The sequence below is a fragment of the Malaclemys terrapin genome, chromosome 10 (assembly GCF_027887155.1).
Source record: "Malaclemys terrapin pileata isolate rMalTer1 chromosome 10, rMalTer1.hap1, whole genome shotgun sequence".
Lineage (NCBI taxonomy): Eukaryota > Metazoa > Chordata > Testudines > Emydidae > Malaclemys > Malaclemys terrapin.
The window spans coordinates 79,199,406-79,217,265 of record NC_071514.1 but is presented as its reverse complement, the minus strand read 5'-3'; the positions used below and the strand labels follow the sequence as shown (position 1 = coordinate 79,217,265).

The 17,860-nt window shown below is 39.3% G+C and overlaps 1 protein-coding gene across 2 annotated transcripts in view; it reads left to right on the top strand.

Annotated features, from left to right (window-relative positions):
* Window positions 1–252: 252 nt before the first annotated feature.
* SMURF1 (SMAD specific E3 ubiquitin protein ligase 1) overlaps window positions 253–17,860 on the top strand; it is a 63,159-nt gene continuing 45,551 nt past the window's right edge. For both annotated transcript variants that reach the window (XM_054041853.1, XM_054041852.1), the window contains exon 1: window positions 253–494. In XM_054041853.1, the coding sequence (XP_053897828.1) occupies window positions 440–494 (55 nt within the window). In that variant the 5' untranslated portion in view covers window positions 253–439. The remainder of the gene's footprint in view (window positions 495–17,860) is intronic.

Genomic DNA, 17,860 nt, shown 5'->3' with positions numbered 1-17,860 from the left:
ATCCTGCACAGACTCGGTCTCCTCCCGGGGAAGAACCAACCCGCTCCCCTGTGGCTGCAATACTCGTGCCCTCCGCTGGGGGCGCTGCTCGGTCCGCCCAGAGCGTGACACTGGCCGGGGCTCAGCCGGCGACCTCCCCAAGATGGCGGCAGCCTCTGGCCGCCGCGCTGGCGTCACGCCGTCTTCTCGCGCAGGAGCGAAGGAGGTGCGAGCCTGCGGTTCGGGGCGGCGCGAGCGCGCAGTCCTCGTCCGGGTCGGGCTGGGCGTCGAGCTGCGAGCGGCGGCTTGCTGAGGCGCTGTGGCGGGGCCGCTGTGTGGGGCGGCGGCGGCGGCCGGACAGGGGCAGCCCAGGCCGGGGGCCGGGAGAGGCAGGGCCCGGATGGGGGTGACTGTGGCCGGCGGCTGATTTCCCCACCCCCACCCCTCTCCTCGGGGAGCGATGTCGAATCCAGGGACCCGGAGAAACGGCTCCAGCATCAAAATCCGGCTCACAGGTAGCGGAGAGGGGCGGGGCGGCGGCGGTTTTACCCCCCCCCCCCCACCCACGCGCGCGCCCACACCCCGGGGGACCTAGGGGAGCGGGGGGGCCTTGCACGGCAGAGAGGGGTCGGGGGGGGCACGAGGGGGCTGCGGGTTCTCCCCTCCTCTTTGGGGTAGAGGGTCCTGGGGGCAGGGACGGCCCGGGCCCCGGAGCGGGGGGCAGGGCCTCGGGGGAGGGCAGGGCCCTGGAAAGGGACGGGGATCAGAGCCCGCCTGTGTTAAATCCGGCGTTGCTCCTCTGGTTTGGGGTGTAATCCTGGCCAGCCGGGGCCTGAGGCAGGGTCTGGGTTTCATTTCCCCTTCCCTGGGGAGGAAGCCCGCGGGGGGGGGGGTGTTTGGGTGCTCGGGGAGGGGGGTTTCCTAACCCCGCAGCTCACGGGAGGACCCACCAGGGTGGTTCTTTTCTCGAGTTGCGATTGGGGCCGGGTTCCAGAGGGCTCAGGGCTGTGGAGGGGGTTTTCTTCTCCTTCCCCCCCCCCCAGGGGAAAGAAAATGAGGCTGGGTTGGACGCTCTTATCTCGTGGGGTGTAGTTTCTGAGGAGGCTGCAGCTTGTTGAAATCCGGCGTGATTCTGGGGAGTGAGTTAGTGTGCTGGGTAAAGTTGAGAATTTTTCTTTCCTTTTTTTCTCTTCCTCTTTATTTTTCTCCAGACCCTGTTTCCCAGCAATCGTTTTTCCATTCTCACCATTTCCTCCTGCAAATCTCCTTACCTCACAATCTACCATTTGTATTTCTCAAGTGTCTTTCTCCTGTTCCTGTTCTTTTTCCCAGTTGGGGTTGTCAAGTGGGAGGTGTCTGAAGTCCAGACACCACTGAACTGCCTCTTTGGCTTTTTTTCTTCAATCAACTTTACATGTCTCCCCTCCCGTTGTGTTTTGCATTTGCCCATTAGAGATCCCTTAACCGATGAATGTGTGAGTTCTGGTGTATGCATGCCTCATAGGGATGGACAGTTCCTGCTGGGAAGTATCCCTCTTTGGCAGTCTCCAGATGTCCTGTCCATTCCTGGCATCTTTCCTTTCCACTGCCCCCATAAAAAAGTCTGGTTTTGCTAGATGTATTTAAAGAGTCATATTTTTCTGCATGTCAATTTTTATAATGGAAAATCAGTTCCTCCCTTAATAGTTTATATTTTGTTAGCCCTAATTAATAATGAATTTGCTTTTTTCTGCAATGGAGAGGTTCACTTGGTGGAAGATATATATAGGAGAACAATCAAACATCTGTTTAATATCTTTCAGATGTTTTCACCCAATTCGCTTTCCTTAAGTAAATCACATACTACACTTTGAAGTTCATGTTTGGTCACAAGGTTGTAGTGGGTACATCAGTTTGTTATACCCTTACAGAACTGAATTACCTGTTATTTTATAAAAGGTGCAGCCTGCATTGGCATCTCTTCTTTAAGGGAAAGACGTGATTTCTGTTTCTAGAGATGACAGCATCATGAATTACTGATAAGTAAGATCCAGTACAGGTTTTGAAAGGCAACAGGTACAGCCACTATAGGATCTTGTTGACTGAAAGAACCATAATACTATTCCACTGCATGAATTTAACATACAGTATATAGTTTTTGTTGGCACATAAAATATCATGGTTTAATGAGAATATGGCATTAGTTAAGCTTTAATGATAAGCCTAATTTGGTTCCTAGTTACAGTGTAGTCAGTCATAAACACCTGTGTTAAAACCCATTTCCTTTTATAAAGTGCAAAGCTAGCTGATTTCAAATAGTATTTCTAGGAAACAGGGTGATTAAATATATGTTTCAAAGGGGGGGGAGAGTAATTGGTTGGAAGATATCAGCTCATTAATCTTCTTGGCTCTAAACTACTACTGGTTTAGAATTTAGGCTTTGTGAGAAAAGGGCTTTAAAGATAGAATGAATGTTTTATGAAACTAAAACGTTTTAAAATGTTTAAAGTACATAGATATTTGATAGTTTTATACTGGTGTATGTTAAATACGTGCTCACAGAGTCATATAATTGTTTCTAAAACAGAAGTGCAGAATATCTTTTTTACTGATTTCAGAAGGAGCTGAGTAATTGTTGTATAAGGGACACTGGCGGTCCTCTTCAGAACACTGTACACAGCCCAAGTAAAAATTATTCTGAACAGAAGTTACTGGTTTTGCATTTTTTAAACAAATACTGCGTCAGGTAGCTTGTATCTTCATTTTCACTTCTAGTTTGCATGAATCGACCTTCATAATTCAAAGCATTTTGGAAGATGCTGCATTTTTTGTTAATGAAATAACTTTGGTGACTTGTTTGAGCATAACATTCTTTAAACTATATTGAGGAATCTGCCACCTGGTCAATCTTACTTTCAGTTTTATTAATAAATAACCCCAACAGTGAGTTAAAATCTGCAAGATTTATTCTAAAAATAAATAACTACTACTTTTGGAGATTTGTCCCTTCAGAAGTATTAAACATATATTTTACTTCTTGCTTCATTTGAAATGTGCTTGTTGACTGACCAACTTTGAATAACTATAGCTAATATGTCTCTTGTTACTACATTCTGTTTTGTTGTTGAGAGAGAGAAGCTGAATTGAAACAAAACAGGACATCTTCTGTTTGATATACTACCTACATCATGTTGCCTTGTGACTTGCAATTTCTTTTCCTGTGATTATAAACCATTTCTGTTGTTTTATATCAACTGAAAATTACTATGTAAATACCACTTACATAGAAGATGCCTTCAAGGACCACTTCATAAATGAAAGATTCTACCAGTGTTCACATCTCCTGTGTTTAAAGAATTGAACTTCATTCTTGTACACACACAAACGTTTGCATTAACAGAAACATTTTATTTATTTTTACTTATCCCAAGTTCTGGACACTTTGACAGTGATTAAAAACACAACTGCTTGTGGACAGGATCAGACACTGTGAGCTCTGCCACAATGCTATCCATAAAAAAAAAAAAAAAAAAAAAAAGAATTGCAAATCCCACCCCCCCCCCCCGTTTAAAACAAAACAATAAAAAGCCAGTCCATAGAATAGAATGATCCCACCTTTCACAGATCTCAAGCACTCTGATCTCCCCCCTATACTCCAGCTTTCCCCAAAGCCTGAGCAAATAAGATCCTGGTGGAGGTAAGGCGTGCACTGGTTTTTACAATGATGTTGTCTGTTGCTTTTCAGAGCAACTCTGGACAACACAGTGTAAAAACGTGTATATTAATGTTATCAGTGGTAGTGTAAGAATGAGAGCGCTCTCTCTCCCTTTCAATGGGAAAAAAAAAAAAAAAGCTAGTGTAGAAAAGTCTTAAATGGGTTGTACCACGTATCTGAAAGGTCTGCTGTTCAAGGGAGGATTGCATTCCAAAGACCAGGGGGCCTTCACAGAGGATGTTTCTCCAGTGTTCCAGCTCAAGCATCTTTGTTGTGTTTTGCTGTGGCAGTGTCACTTGGGCAGAGAGGTTTGTCGGGCAGGTCCCAAAACATTTAAGGTTTTGAGATTTCTAGTAGCACTTAGAAGCCTTGATGAGGATTGTTATCACATCGTGCTGAGTACTATGCAAAGATGGAGACTTGACACCCATCCCCAAATGACATAAAACCTAAAAAGATGCGCACAATATGAAGTGTAGGGAAGATGGAAACAATAAATATAACATTTTATATGTATAAATTTATTGATATAATTGCAAAATAAAAAATAGCAAAGAGTGACTTTCCCCAACTGCTTCTTGGCGTAGGCTTTAGAAGTTGGTTGTCTGTAGGTACTTTGGTGGCAGTATTGGGAGTTGGGAAGCAATTTAAAGGAAGAAAGGGTAGTAATAGCCCTATGGATCAGTTCTGGGGAAAGAGGTTCATGCATAAGAATCTGAGTGAAAGAAAATGCAAAGATCTTTATGGGCTGAATGGACAAGTTGGTAGCAGAGGCAATTCTAATTGGCCGAAAAGAAAGGGAGCTGGGGTGGAGAGGAGCAGTGTGATAAAACATGAGCGGATAAGTTGGGAGGGATGGAATTGTGAAGGGCCTTGAAAGTAAGACAACTATTTTTAACTTGATATCATGGAGGTGGGGAGCCACTGGAGAGATTAAAGAGAAGGATGACATGGTCGGAGTGATAGGCAAGGAAGACTATTTTAACTGCATTTTGTACAGATTGGAGGGTGCAGTAAAGGTGTCAATGAGGGTATAGATGGGAGTCCTATCTGTCTTGACAAGAAAAAAAGGTTGGATTTAGAAATGTTATGGAGGAACAAGCAGCAAGATTTGGAGGCAGCCTGGATGTCTGAGGCAAGTGGGAGCACTAAAAGGTGACTCCTGGGTTACAGGTCTGATTTTTGCAAGAGAGATGGTCGCGTTAATAGTATCAGAGAAAGGGGGAGGAGGGAGAATTGTTGTACATACCAATACTTACTCTAAATTTCATCCAGAATTTATTGTATATAAAACTGAATGATCAATATATTTCAAAAGCATGGCTTCCAAACATTTTGTAAGTAAACTCACCTGCAACTTAAACATTTGGGGAATAAATTGACTTAAAGTTCAAAGTAAAATATTAAATTATATTTTAGATAGAATGCACTTACAGTTAGTGAAAAGGCAAATTTGAAAAGCACTTGTCACAAATGTATTAGCTTGTCTTGCTTTGGCTTCATTATTAATGTAATATTGCTTGCAGCAAAGTTAACTGACTGATCAATAGCAACATTGAGATTGGTGACCCAGACAGTTTTGTCTCATTTTTAGAAATGTTGAATAGCACTACACATCTGTCTTCGTCTTGTCAGAAGTACTAAGTACCTAATGTGTTGTACATAGCTGTTTTTCTCACATTTTCATAGAGAATGTGGTTTACTGGTTGGAGAAAAGCATTGTCCTGGTACTGGTCTGACTATTATGATTCAGGGGTGAAAATTGAAATGACTGGTTAATAAGCTCAGTATGTTACACCATCTGGACAAGGAAATGATTTGGTTGCACACAGTGGGGTGGTGGGGAGGAGCAGGGAATAACAATAGAGTCACTACAAACTCTGGATAATAGCATGGGATTTCATCAAAATCTATGACCAAAACTTTCTTTCTTTATTTTTACCTCAATTTCTCTCCTGTAATGATTGTCTCAACTCCTGTACCGCAGACACTCTTCTGGGAGTCAGGTGGCTTTGTGGTTGGAGCACTGGACAGAGTTCAGTCCTGGCTTTACCACAAACTTCCTCTGTGACTTTGAACAAGTCACCGAATCTCAGTGCCTCGGTTCCCCATTTGTGCAGTGGGGATAAGACTACTGCCTCACCATACAAAGAGGCTGTGAGAGTAAATTCATAAGACATAAGAACGGCCATACTGGGTCAGACCAAAGGTCCATCTAGCCCAGTATCCTGTCTTCTGACAGTGACCAATGCCAGGTGCCCCAGAGAGAATGAACACAACAGGTCGTCATCAAGTGATCCATCCCCTGTCGCCCATTCTCAACTTCTGGCAAACAGAGGCTAGGGACACCATCCTTGTCCATCCTGGCTAATAGCCATTGATGGACTTATCCTCCATGAATTTATCTAGTTCTTTTTTGAACCCTGTTATAGTCTTGGCCTTCACAACATCCTCTGGAAAGGAGTGCCACAGGTTGACTGTGCGTTGTGTGAAGAAATACTTCCTTTTGCTTGTTTTAAACCTGCTGCCTATTAATTTCATTAGGTGACCCCTAGTTCTTGTGTTATGAGAGGAAGTAAATAACATTTCCTTATTTACTAGTCATGATTTTATAGACCTCTATCATATCCCCCCCTTAGTTGTCTCTTTTCCAAGCTGAAAAGTCCCAGGCTTATTAATCTCTCCTCATATGGCAGCCGTTCCATACCCCTAATCCAGGGGTCAGCAGCCTTTCAGAAGTGGTGTGCTGAGTCTTCATTTATTCACTCTAATTTAAGGTTTCGCGGGCCAGTAATACATTTGAACGTTTTTAGAAGGTCTCTTTCTATAAGTCTATAATATTTACTTTACATACAACAATAGTTTAGTTATATAAGTTTTTTTAAAATGTTTAAGAAGCTTCATATTAAATTAAAATGCAGAGCCCTCCAGACCGGTGGCCAGGACCCGGGCAGTGTGAGTGCCACTGAAAATCAGCTAGCGTGCTGCCTTCGGCATACATGCCATAGGTTGCCTACCCCTGCCCTAATCATTTTTGTTGCCCTGTTCTGAACCTTTTCCAATTCCAATATATCTTTTTTGAGATGGGGCGACCACATCTGCACACAGTATTCAAGATGTGGGCGTACCATGGATTTATATAGAGGCAATATGATATTTTCTGTCCTATTATCTATCCCTTTCTTATTGATGCCCAACATTCTGTTCGCTTTTTTGACTACTGCTGCACTTTGAGTGGATGTTTTCAGAGAACTATCCACAATGACTCCAAGATGTCTTTCTTGAATGGTAACAGCTAATTTAGACCCCATCATTTTATATGTATAGTTGGGATTATGTTTTCCAGTGTGCATTATTTTGCATTTATCAACATTGAATTTCATCTGCCATTTTGTTGCCCAGTCATCTAGTTTTGAGAGATCCTTTTGTAGCTCTTTGCTGTTTCCCAGGGACTTAACTATCTTGAATAGTTTTGTATCATCTGCACATTTTGCCACTTCAGTGTTTACCCCTTTTTCCAGATCATTTATGAATATGTTGAATAGGATTGGTCCCAGTACAGACCCCTAGAGGACACCACTGTTTACCTCTCTCCATTCTGAAAACTGACCATTTATTCCTACCCTTTGTTTCCTATCTTTTAACCAGTTACCAATCCATGAGAGAATCTTTCCTCTTATCCCGCGATAGTTTACTTTGCTTAGAAGCCTTTGGTAAGGGACCTTGTCGAAAGCTTTAAGAAAATCTGAGTACTCTATATCCACTGGATCCCCCTTGTCCACATGTCTGTTGACCCCCCCTCCCCCAAAGAATTCTAGTAGATTGGTGAGGCATGATTTCCCTTTACAAAAACCATGTTGACTCTTCCCCAACAAATTATGTTCATCTATGTATCTGACAATTTTGTTCTTTAATATAGTTTCAACCAGTTTGCCTGGCACTGAAGTCAGGCCTGTAATTGCCGGGATCACCTGTGGAGCCCTTTTTAAAAATTGGCGTCACATTGGCTATCCTCCAGTCATTAGGTACAGAAGATGATTTAAATGATAGGTTACAGACTACAGTTAGTAGTTTTGCAATTTCACATTTGAGTTCCTTCAGAACTCTTGGGTGAATATTATCTGGTCCTGGTGACTTATTACTGTTTAGTTATCAATTTGTTCCAAATACTCCTAGAATGACACCTCAATCTGGGACAGTTCCTCAGATTTGCCACCTAAAAGAATGGTTCGGGTTTGGGCATTTCCCTCTCATTCTCAGCTATGAAGACCGATGCAAAGAATTCATTTAGTTTCTCCGCAATGGCCTTATTGCCCTTGAGTGCTCCTTTAGCATCTCGATCGTCCAGTGGCCCCACTAGTTGTTTAGCTTCTGATGTACTTAAAAATTTTTTTATTACTTTTTGAGTCTTTGGCTAGCTGTTCTTCAGATTCTTTTTTGGCCTTCCTAATTATATTTTTACACTTCATTTGCCAGAGTTTATGCTCCTTTCTATTTTGCTCACTAGGATTTAACTTCCACTTTTAAAAGGATGCCTTTTTGCCTGTCACTGCTTCTTTTACTTTGTTGGTTAGCCACGGTGGCAGTTTTTTGGTTCTCTTACTGTGTTTTTTAATTTGGGGTATACATTTAAGTTGAGCCTTATTATGGTGTGACACTCTCATAGGATGGTGATATGGAAGGGGACGCGTATAACTAGAGAAAAAAACTTGTATTTTTTTTCTTTGTTTGATGGGTAAGAATCCAGAGTGCAACTTTTGTAATAGGTCTGCTGATATCTTCACTGAGCTACCAGAGTGGGAATACGGAGAACAGCCTTTTCCTATGGGCAGGCTGGTGGGTAACAAGTCTTTTTTTCCTACATGGAAGTCAAGACCATCCCAAAACTGTTGTCCTGGTGGAAGGAAATTAAATTTTCAAAAAGAGTTTGCTTCAACATCCCTCTCGGGTGGGGGAAGTAAGAATAAAGTCGCCATTGTTTCTAACTCAAAGCTTTCTTTTCTCAAACTCAGAATCTTCATATAAAGAGTGTAACTTGGAATACTGTTGTACAATTTAATTACTGCTTTTTCTTCTTTTCATTATCTACCAGACTAAGAACTATTCTTTTCTCACCCATTCCTTTTAACGCTCTTTCATCTTGTATTTTTGTGTTTTCTGTAACTGTTCCGAATGCCTTCTTTCTGTCTCTGCGAAGAAGTTAAACTATTACTGAAAATTGGTTTCAGTAGTGAACCACTGAATCAATATTGAAATAGCATAAGTGGAGCAGATAAAACATCTTCATTATCATTTCAGATACAGAAAGTGTGAGATTTGCTAATTTTTAGTCATGTTTTCTGAAACAGCATTGAAGATGATGTATTCGTACGTACACCACTTTCATTACTGATTTAGGATGGAGTGGGACATGCTTCTGAAAATTATTTAGTAATTTCAATTTTGTAGTGTAGAGGTGACTAAGTTTTATGTTGTGTCCCCATTTATACAAGGAAATTGACCTATTGCTGACAGGAGCTGGCAAACAGTTTACCTGCTGCTGGTGAAACAAAAGTTTTCAGCATGGAGTGGTGTCAGTATATAGCATGCTGAAGTTGGAACTCTGTGCTTCACAGAATACAAAGACATGCTCTGCCCCAGAGAGCTTACAATATAAATTTTAAACCGGACTTAGGCCCTGATTCAGTACAGCACTTAAGAATGTACTTAACCTTAAGAACAGAAGTAATCCCTTTGTCTTCAGTGGGAACACTCATGGGCCTAAAGTTAAGCACATAAATCCTTTTGCTGAATTGGGGCCACAGTTATTGGGAATGACTAACAATGGTGGGAATGGGTCAAAGAAGGATGATGGCTACACCAGTTCAATAATGTGGCTGCTTAATTTAGTCATGTGCAAATCATGTGGCTCATTTTAATGTCCTTGGGTATAAAAATAAATAAGATGAAGATATAAAGTAGTGAGTTCTCTTCTCTATCTTTGCTGAACATGGTTCTCCACAATGGTTCCATTGGAAGCAATACTTGAAATATTTCAAGTCCTTCTGTAGACAGGATAAAATTCTGGAATGCTGCTGAAAATTTTTGTCTGTACTAGCACTTTAACCATGTGCAATTTTGATTCAGAGGGAACTGAGAACTATTCTCAGCAACAGTTCAGCTTCCCAGTATGGACAAGGCGACTGCTATTTTGCTGCTGAAGATGATTTGTCTCTTTCTAGGCTGAAAGTTAAACTTTATAGAACATTAGTCCAGGATACCTCTTACTGACAACCATTATAAACTGCATACTGTACGTTTCCTGTTGCAGATAGGTTTTAGAGTTTGGTGTGAGTGGCTGTGGTCTGCACTGAAGTCTTTCTGAAAATCTTCCATAATTGCTTGACACCTCCCCCTGTGCTAGAAATGAGTGCTAGTGTTGACTGACTACCAGTTTTTTTGCTGCCATATTATCTAACTCTATCTAGATTAGATTCTAGAAGACACATTGTTAAAGACAGTCAGTCCACATTAACATTCCCACTGTTGCTAGTGTTGATAGAGTTGGTGGAAGATTTTCACCAGTGCCTCAGTGTAGATGAGGGGTGTGTGTGGTAGGAGAAGCAACTTGAATGTAAAACATTAATTGTTTAGCTTTCCTTTTGAAAAAGGAAAATCTGCAATTCCATACTCCAGTTGGGTAGACTGCCTGCTTGTAAATTGTGATTCAAGACCGTTTGATACTAAAATGCTATTGCAATTCTCTTAATTTCTGAGTGGGAAATCAGAGAATATGTTCTGCCTCTTCTCAAATCCCAGTAACTGCCTTGTGTAGACCTTAAAAGGCAACATTTTGAGCCTCCCCAACCCTTCTGTGGTGTGTGTTTGTGTGAATTAAATTATTCTGTTTCTGAAGCGAGACACACATCCTGGGAATATTTTGGGAGTGTCTACATTGGAAGATATGTTCGTGACACTAACTTGGCTTAGATAGCAAAGTTGGGTTGTATTCTGTGAAGAAAAACTAAAAAAACAAAACAACTCATAAAAGGGTATAAATAGCTTGATGCCTTCCTCTTCAGCAAATGATTTTTGTCAAGTTACAGGCCAAAATTCAGACTGGCTTGTTGTCAAGGTCACTGTAAGCGCAGTAGACAAAAATCCCTAAGGCCACCAAACTCAGAGCAGAGATGGGTAGAGTAGGCAGAGCAAGATTTTTTTTAACCTCTTTTTTGTTTTAAAGATATCGAAATTACTGTGTGTAGTAATGCAGTTTAACAAACTTGAGTATTTAATTGGAATGTTCATCCGTCTATTTGTGGGTAAAACAATCCACGGTTATTTCAGAATAATGTTAAAATAATGCCTAATCAATGAGTATGTGGTGATGATGCATGCTACTCCATCAATTCCAGCTGTGTTCACCTCCATTGCAGCTGAAAGGAATTCTAATTGGCTGAGACATGATGCTACAGACATTCATCAGTGAACCCAAAGGTTTAGGCTGGCTGTGGTATGATGAAGCAATTTGAATGTTTTACTATCTGAGTCTGACTCTTGCTCTTATGGTTTCTTGAAATTGTGAAGAATCATCTGCAGCTAGGTGTTTATATTATAGTAACTTTCTATTTTATTCTTTAATTTCTAATACCCAATTAGAGTGTGCTGTAAACAATGCAAGTTTAAAGGAACACTGTCAATTTGAAATTATCAATTTAAAAAATGATTTCAGATATTCTGTGTCATTAAGTTTCCTTGCCAGTGTTTATGATCTTAGTCATATTTACCAAATACTTAGATTTTTTTTCTCTCTCCAATGACTGCAAAAGATCTACACAAACAGGGGAGACTAACTATGCAGGAGAATGAAATATACAAAAAATAAGCTGAAAAGTAAGATAGTGTTCTCTAACCTTTTAGAGTATCTTAGCTCTTACCAGTAATACTAGTTTAAAAAAAATTCAGATGAGTTTTTTTTTAAACTTGATAGTCTCTTTGTAAATTTTGCAATTTAGCATCTTTCAATAAAGTGGGGTTTATTATTGTACTTTTGGGGAAAAGTATAGAATGCTCATTATGCTTTTTGTATCTTTGTACTTCAGTCTTATTATACTTTCACTCAAATGATTAGATTAAAATAAAATGCAGCACTGATCTGAACCCTCTGTAGTTCAGCATTCTACTATCTGAAGATTTGCATCTCTTATTTCCTTTACAAAATGGCAAGATAAATCCGATTATGTTGATGAAAGAGGTAATGTATTTTTTTTAATAGTAAACTTTTTGGTCTCTAGAGTGTGGAGTATATTACAGTGTAGAGATTTATTGTATCTTTCTCTTTAAGATGTAGGTAAAAGAAAGTTGTGGAAATGTATTTTAGACAGCTGGCATTTGATTCACTTTGTACTCAAGATGACTGTTAATGTAAAGCTGAATTGATGTTTTTTCAGACGCTGAATGGTGCCTGGCTTGCATCCAGTAAATGTACCATGCTCATAAGTATGATGGGTTGAAAACTCTATGCCCCTTTGATCGATACTATCATATTTACTATTAACCCATGGCAAATACTACCCAAAAAGCTTTTTGAAAAGAGAGCATTTTGTGAAATGAACATTTCTAATTGTTATACTGAAAGTGCAAAGTCTAAAAAGTCCAGATTTTTAAATGCGCATGAAGAGCTAAATGTACTGTACATGGCTTGTGCTACATTTACTAAGTCAATAGAAGTTTTATATGCATAATAACACATGTTCCGTAGTACTTAATCCAGCTATGTAATTTATATGCTTCACAGTGATCACTATACTTTGGGTTGAAACCTCTTATGCTTGCTTCTCGGCCCAAAGATAATCATAATGAGAGAGTTTGGTAAAGTTATATTTGTGTGTTTGATTAATCAGTGTATCTAACAATTTTTTAAATGGACTTGATGCTGCACTCTAACTGAAAATTGTGTAACTTCATTCTTCAATGATTAGTGTTAATAGCTTTTTTTTTTAATACATCTTCTTAGAAAAATATTCTTTGGAAGTCTTTGGAAACATCAGTATATGACTTTACACTCAAGTTTACAATGCAGAACTCCAGTTTTATACATGTAGTTCAAATGTGTGTCAGATTCAGGGATAATGAATACCTGATTGTTAAAAAATTATTTTAAGAATAATGGAGAAGCCCTGTTTAACAAGAGACTGTCTACACTATGCATCCGAAGAAGTGGGCTGTAGTCCACGAAAGCTTATGCTCTAATAAATTTGTTAGTCTCTAAGGTGCCACAAGTACTCCTGTTCTTCTTTTTGCGGATACAGACTAACACGGCTGCTACTCTGAAACCTGTCTACACTATAGCAGTGCAGCTGCAGCATCAGTGTAGTGCTTCCTACATCAATGGAAGGGATTTTTCCATTGATGTAGTTAATCTACCTCCAGATGAGGTGGTAGCTAGGTTGATGGAAGCATTCTTCCGTCGACCTAGCAATGTCTACAGTGGAGGTTAGGTCAACCAACTGCGTCACACCGGGCATGACATTTTTCATGGCACTGAGCAATGTAGCTAGGTTGATCTAACTCTTTTTTTTTTTTTTTTGAGTGTAGACCAAGCCTAAGAATTTGAACTGTTTTCTTCTGACCAGGGTATGTGAACACAGGCTTGTGTTGTGATGTTAACCTCTTATTGAAAGTGTGCCAGTTTTGTTGGGTTCTTGAAGTAGCATTGACTTTGGCATTTTTAGACAGTAGCTGAAATATCAGCAGTGTCCCTCTTTTCTTTAAGATGGCCACAAATAAGGTCAACCTAGCTGTTTAAGGTGGTTGTTTTTAACAGGCAATTCTCTTATCACCAATTTTCAAATTATGCACACTCTCATTGTTTGTAAATGGCTTATTGAAATGACAGACTCCTCAAATACTTTAGCATCAGGTAAAGAAGAAATTGATGGGTGCAAAAATAGCAACGTGCCACAATTTTCTGGATTTGTGAAATTTTCTGAAAATCCTGTGATCTTGATTTTTAAAAAACCTCTTTCCATTAGGAAGAGCACCTCCACTATGTGAAGTGATATATCATTGCTTGGTTAACCTAGACTTAAAATTCTCTACCACCAAACTGCAATGGTTCTGATCTCCTTTATATTTCAAAAAGCTTAACAAACGATTGTTATCCCCAATTTACAGATGAGTACTGAGGTACAGATATGTGAAATGGTAAAAGGGGTAATTTATGTGAGATTGCCCAGCTAAATCAGTGACAGAACTAGGAATGGAACCCAGTTCTTTTGACACCCAGTCCATTCCCTATCCCCTGGACCATGATGCCATCAAGCAGCAAAGGTATATATTTGCCCTTCTTTCATCACTTTATTCAATTCAGGTGTGAAATTTAGTACTGGCATGAAGCATTTACTGGGTAATGTGTGGGGGAGTTTTTTTCTTAAATTCAGAAGTTAAATGCAAACCAAAGCCTTTATTAATGTAACATTAAGTTTACAAATGTAAAAGCATATCAGAAAATGAAAATGATAGTTTTCTTTGCAAGATTAACGTACACATACTGTGTAGTGAAGTATACATTTAACAGTAACTAGTAATTTACAGTGTTATGGCAATACGGGCAAATTAATGTTACATTGAGAAGCATATTTTTTCCATTTCTTGACTTCAATTTAAAACCTGAATGTTGTATAAACGTAACACTTTTTATTGAATAAGTATTGTTTAGATCTCTCTCTCTGTGTATATAAAAATAAAAATATGGGCAACAGACATAATCTGTGTTGTTGTAATTCTCCTGTCTACTCTCTCCACCTGCTGGTAGTAACCTTCTTGCCTCATCTATTGCAGGACTTTTGGAAACAAAATAAAAATGTAAAAGGTCACTGTTATTTTCAGTTTTTAGTTTAAAAATTAAATGCCTTCTCAATTTAGAGGCCTCCCTTCAATAGCAAAGGTCCACCAGTATTTACGGAGCAAGTTTTGCTTCCCTGTAGCTGGATTGTTTGAAACTCATATAGTATTGGAAGCCACGGTAGTGATTCTCATTCTTCTTTGACTTGTCTAGCGATAGTGTTTGGATATGCTTTAGTGGGAATTAAAAATTATAAAACCACCCATCAAACTGAATTTGTAAAAACTTGCTTGGGAAAATAAGTGTTCTAAGTAGTCTGCAATTCAAAGCATTTCCTGTTCTGCATGCTTATCAAGCCTGTGAGCTCTACTTCCAAGCTGAACTAGAACAGATTTGAGAATTATTCCTAGCTGATTGGGGATGGTGTAAAAGTGAGGGAATAAAACAAAATTTCAGAGAAAATAGTACCACTTCTTTATTATTTCAAGCTATTAAGCATACAAATGGTGTATACAGAAAAAGCTTCAGACTTTTGGGAGACCAAAGGAAAGAATTATTATTCATTTGGGGAGGTGTGAAATGATATAAATGTTATTGGAATACGTATTTGTGAGATTGATTGATCCAAAGGCTCTGTACATTTTGACAGATGAGCTTCACTGTACTAATCTGCGTACCAAGTAAAACCAAAATGACCTACTTGTTTCCTGGAACTTTTCTGCACTCGCGCTGCTGTCAATCAGCAGGTGGTGGTTAATTGTTAAATAAGACTGTTATGCTTTCAGATGCCTGAGTGGTGCTCCTTTTATGGTTGTAGCAATGGAAAGAATCATGTTGGAAGTCCCACACCTGGTCATGAGTCTGATTTTCTTTTTAGGACCATGGAGTCTAGGGCCTGGTCCACACTAACCCCCCACTTCGGACTAAGGTACGCAAATTCAGCCACGTTAATAACGTAGCTGAATTCGAAGTACCTTAGTCCGAACTTACTGCGGGTCCAGACGCGGCAGGCAGGCTCCTCCATCGATGCCGCGTACTCCTCTCGCCGAGCTGGAGTACCGGCATCAACGGCGAGCACTTCTGGGATCGATTTATCGCGTCTAGACAAGACGCGATAAATCGATCCCAGAAGATCGATTGCCTGCCACCGAACCAGGAAGTAAGTGTAGACCTACCCTTGATGTAGGAGGCTGGAAAAAGTGGTCCAGAGAATCAGTAGATACTTTTGGCCAGCCTGACTCATCCAGAGAACAGGAGTTGATACTTGTCAGTTTTATAGGTATTCATTAGTTCTGTATAGCAGCAGTGAAAAAAGGCAGTTCTGGTCAGATTGCACTCTTCCTCAGTTTGGCAATGTTGTAAGCAAGAGCAGAGGTGCTCTAGAGCTATCTGTCTGCAGACTTCAGAAGGTAGCCTAACTGCTATGTTCATAACCAGAAAGGATAGAAACTTAATGTTTTAAATGTAAGCTTTGACTTTGCAGAAATTGATAGCCGTCACTAGGAAAATTTCCTACTTACTTCAGGTGAACAGTTTTGACATGACATTGAGACACTCCTCTTCGTTGTCTTGGTAGAATACTATTTAATTTACCGTTTCTCACTACGTCCTTCAAATATTAATTTTTTTTTTACATTTGCAAAGTGCTCTAAGAGATCTCACTAGTTCACATTCAAAACAATGCATCAAATTTCTACCATTCTGCAGTAGTTTAGAATAGCTTGTGCTTTTTTTAAACACAATATTATTTCATTTTGAAGTGTTCTGTGTGTGTTCCTAATAAGGAGTGGAATAATGTTTCATACTTTTTGAATGTTGTATTCAGAAGTTAAATTATCGGTTGTCTACTGAATTTTGCCTGATTTGGCTTTTTTCATCCTTTCAGTTTTAGTGTTACATGTTCTAAATAGGTATGACCTTTGTTTTAGATGTTTGGGTTAGAAATAAGACATTTGAGGGTATGAGAACTATGAATATGACATGAACTGAAGCAGTAGGTTAGGATTGAATATCTTGGATTATTCTGTGCAAAAGAACAGTTCAAAATTGTTCTGTTGCTAGTGTAATTTTTAAAATGATAAAATATGTATAGTAAAGCTGTCATAACAAGTGCAAGTACATTCCGTAGGTTGAAAGTACAATGAGGAAACCCATCGTTCTGAGCGTCTCCATACTCTGCATTGCAGCAGTCTAGTAGCAGTCACTATCTCCAGGGATGTAGCATGAACTCTATGTTGATGATGTTTTTGTAATTCTGTTTCTCTCTAATTTGAACTTTTCATTGGGACTTCCTCTGTTTTAATGGAGTATTGTGGAGGTAAATGAAATATCTAGTTAGAGGAATGTTAAAATCAAACCCAAGCAAATACTTTCCTCACACTTAATTTAATCTGACCTAGAATATTAGCATTGTATATGTTAATCATCCATGTGAAATATAATATGTTTACTTGGTCAGCCAGTTTAAAAAAATCTTTGTTTTTTCACTGAACACGTTTTCTCAGTTAACTTCTAAGAATATTAATTATAAGGTTTTAGTTCAAATCATAGCATGGTTTGACTCTGTTAACGTTATTTCCCATGGAAAACACAGCAAAATTAATATTATGTAATCTCTGAAAATATTGCATCTTCTCTTTGGACCTAAAAGTCCCATATTTTTGCAGGGTGGAGGCAGCTTTGGTATATTTTCATTGCGCTACATTGCAATTATTTATCACCTTCCAGATGAGCATTTCATAGTAGTACTGGGATTATAATTTGTTCATTCATTGAACACTGATTTTGGATATAAGAACAATTTACTAATAGCAGTAACTCTAAATTTTCTCAATTTTATGTCTTTAAGATCTCAATCCTAATACTACATTAAAGCAGTAGTTCTCTCTTCAGATTCTCATTCATTGTACATATAGATTTGATTGAGGTCAGTTAAATGGTGGTATCCTGTTAGTGCAGAAATGTGATCTCAGCTGCCAAGCTGTATCCAGAAAGTCATAATATTTTAATAATTAAGCACACGGAAAAGTAAGCTAATAAACTAGTTTTGCAGTGCAAATAATTATGGCATAGGTTGAAAAGTTTAGCTAGAAAGCTTTGTATATAATACTACACAAATCTATTGCTTTCATCCTGAACTGGATTGACATTTTGTTTTTTGGTTTGCAGTCAGTCCTGAAGTAAAAAATTTCTAGCATCTTTTGATAGAAAGTTTAGGCAGTGACACTTATCCTTCTCCATCTGCTTCTAAGAGGATTTTTCTAGTCTTTCCAGATTCCATTCTAGTATGTAGCCTAATAGCTTTAAGTGCCGTTTCATTGTTGGCTCAGTGAAGATAAGGACAACCTAATGCTTATGGTCCA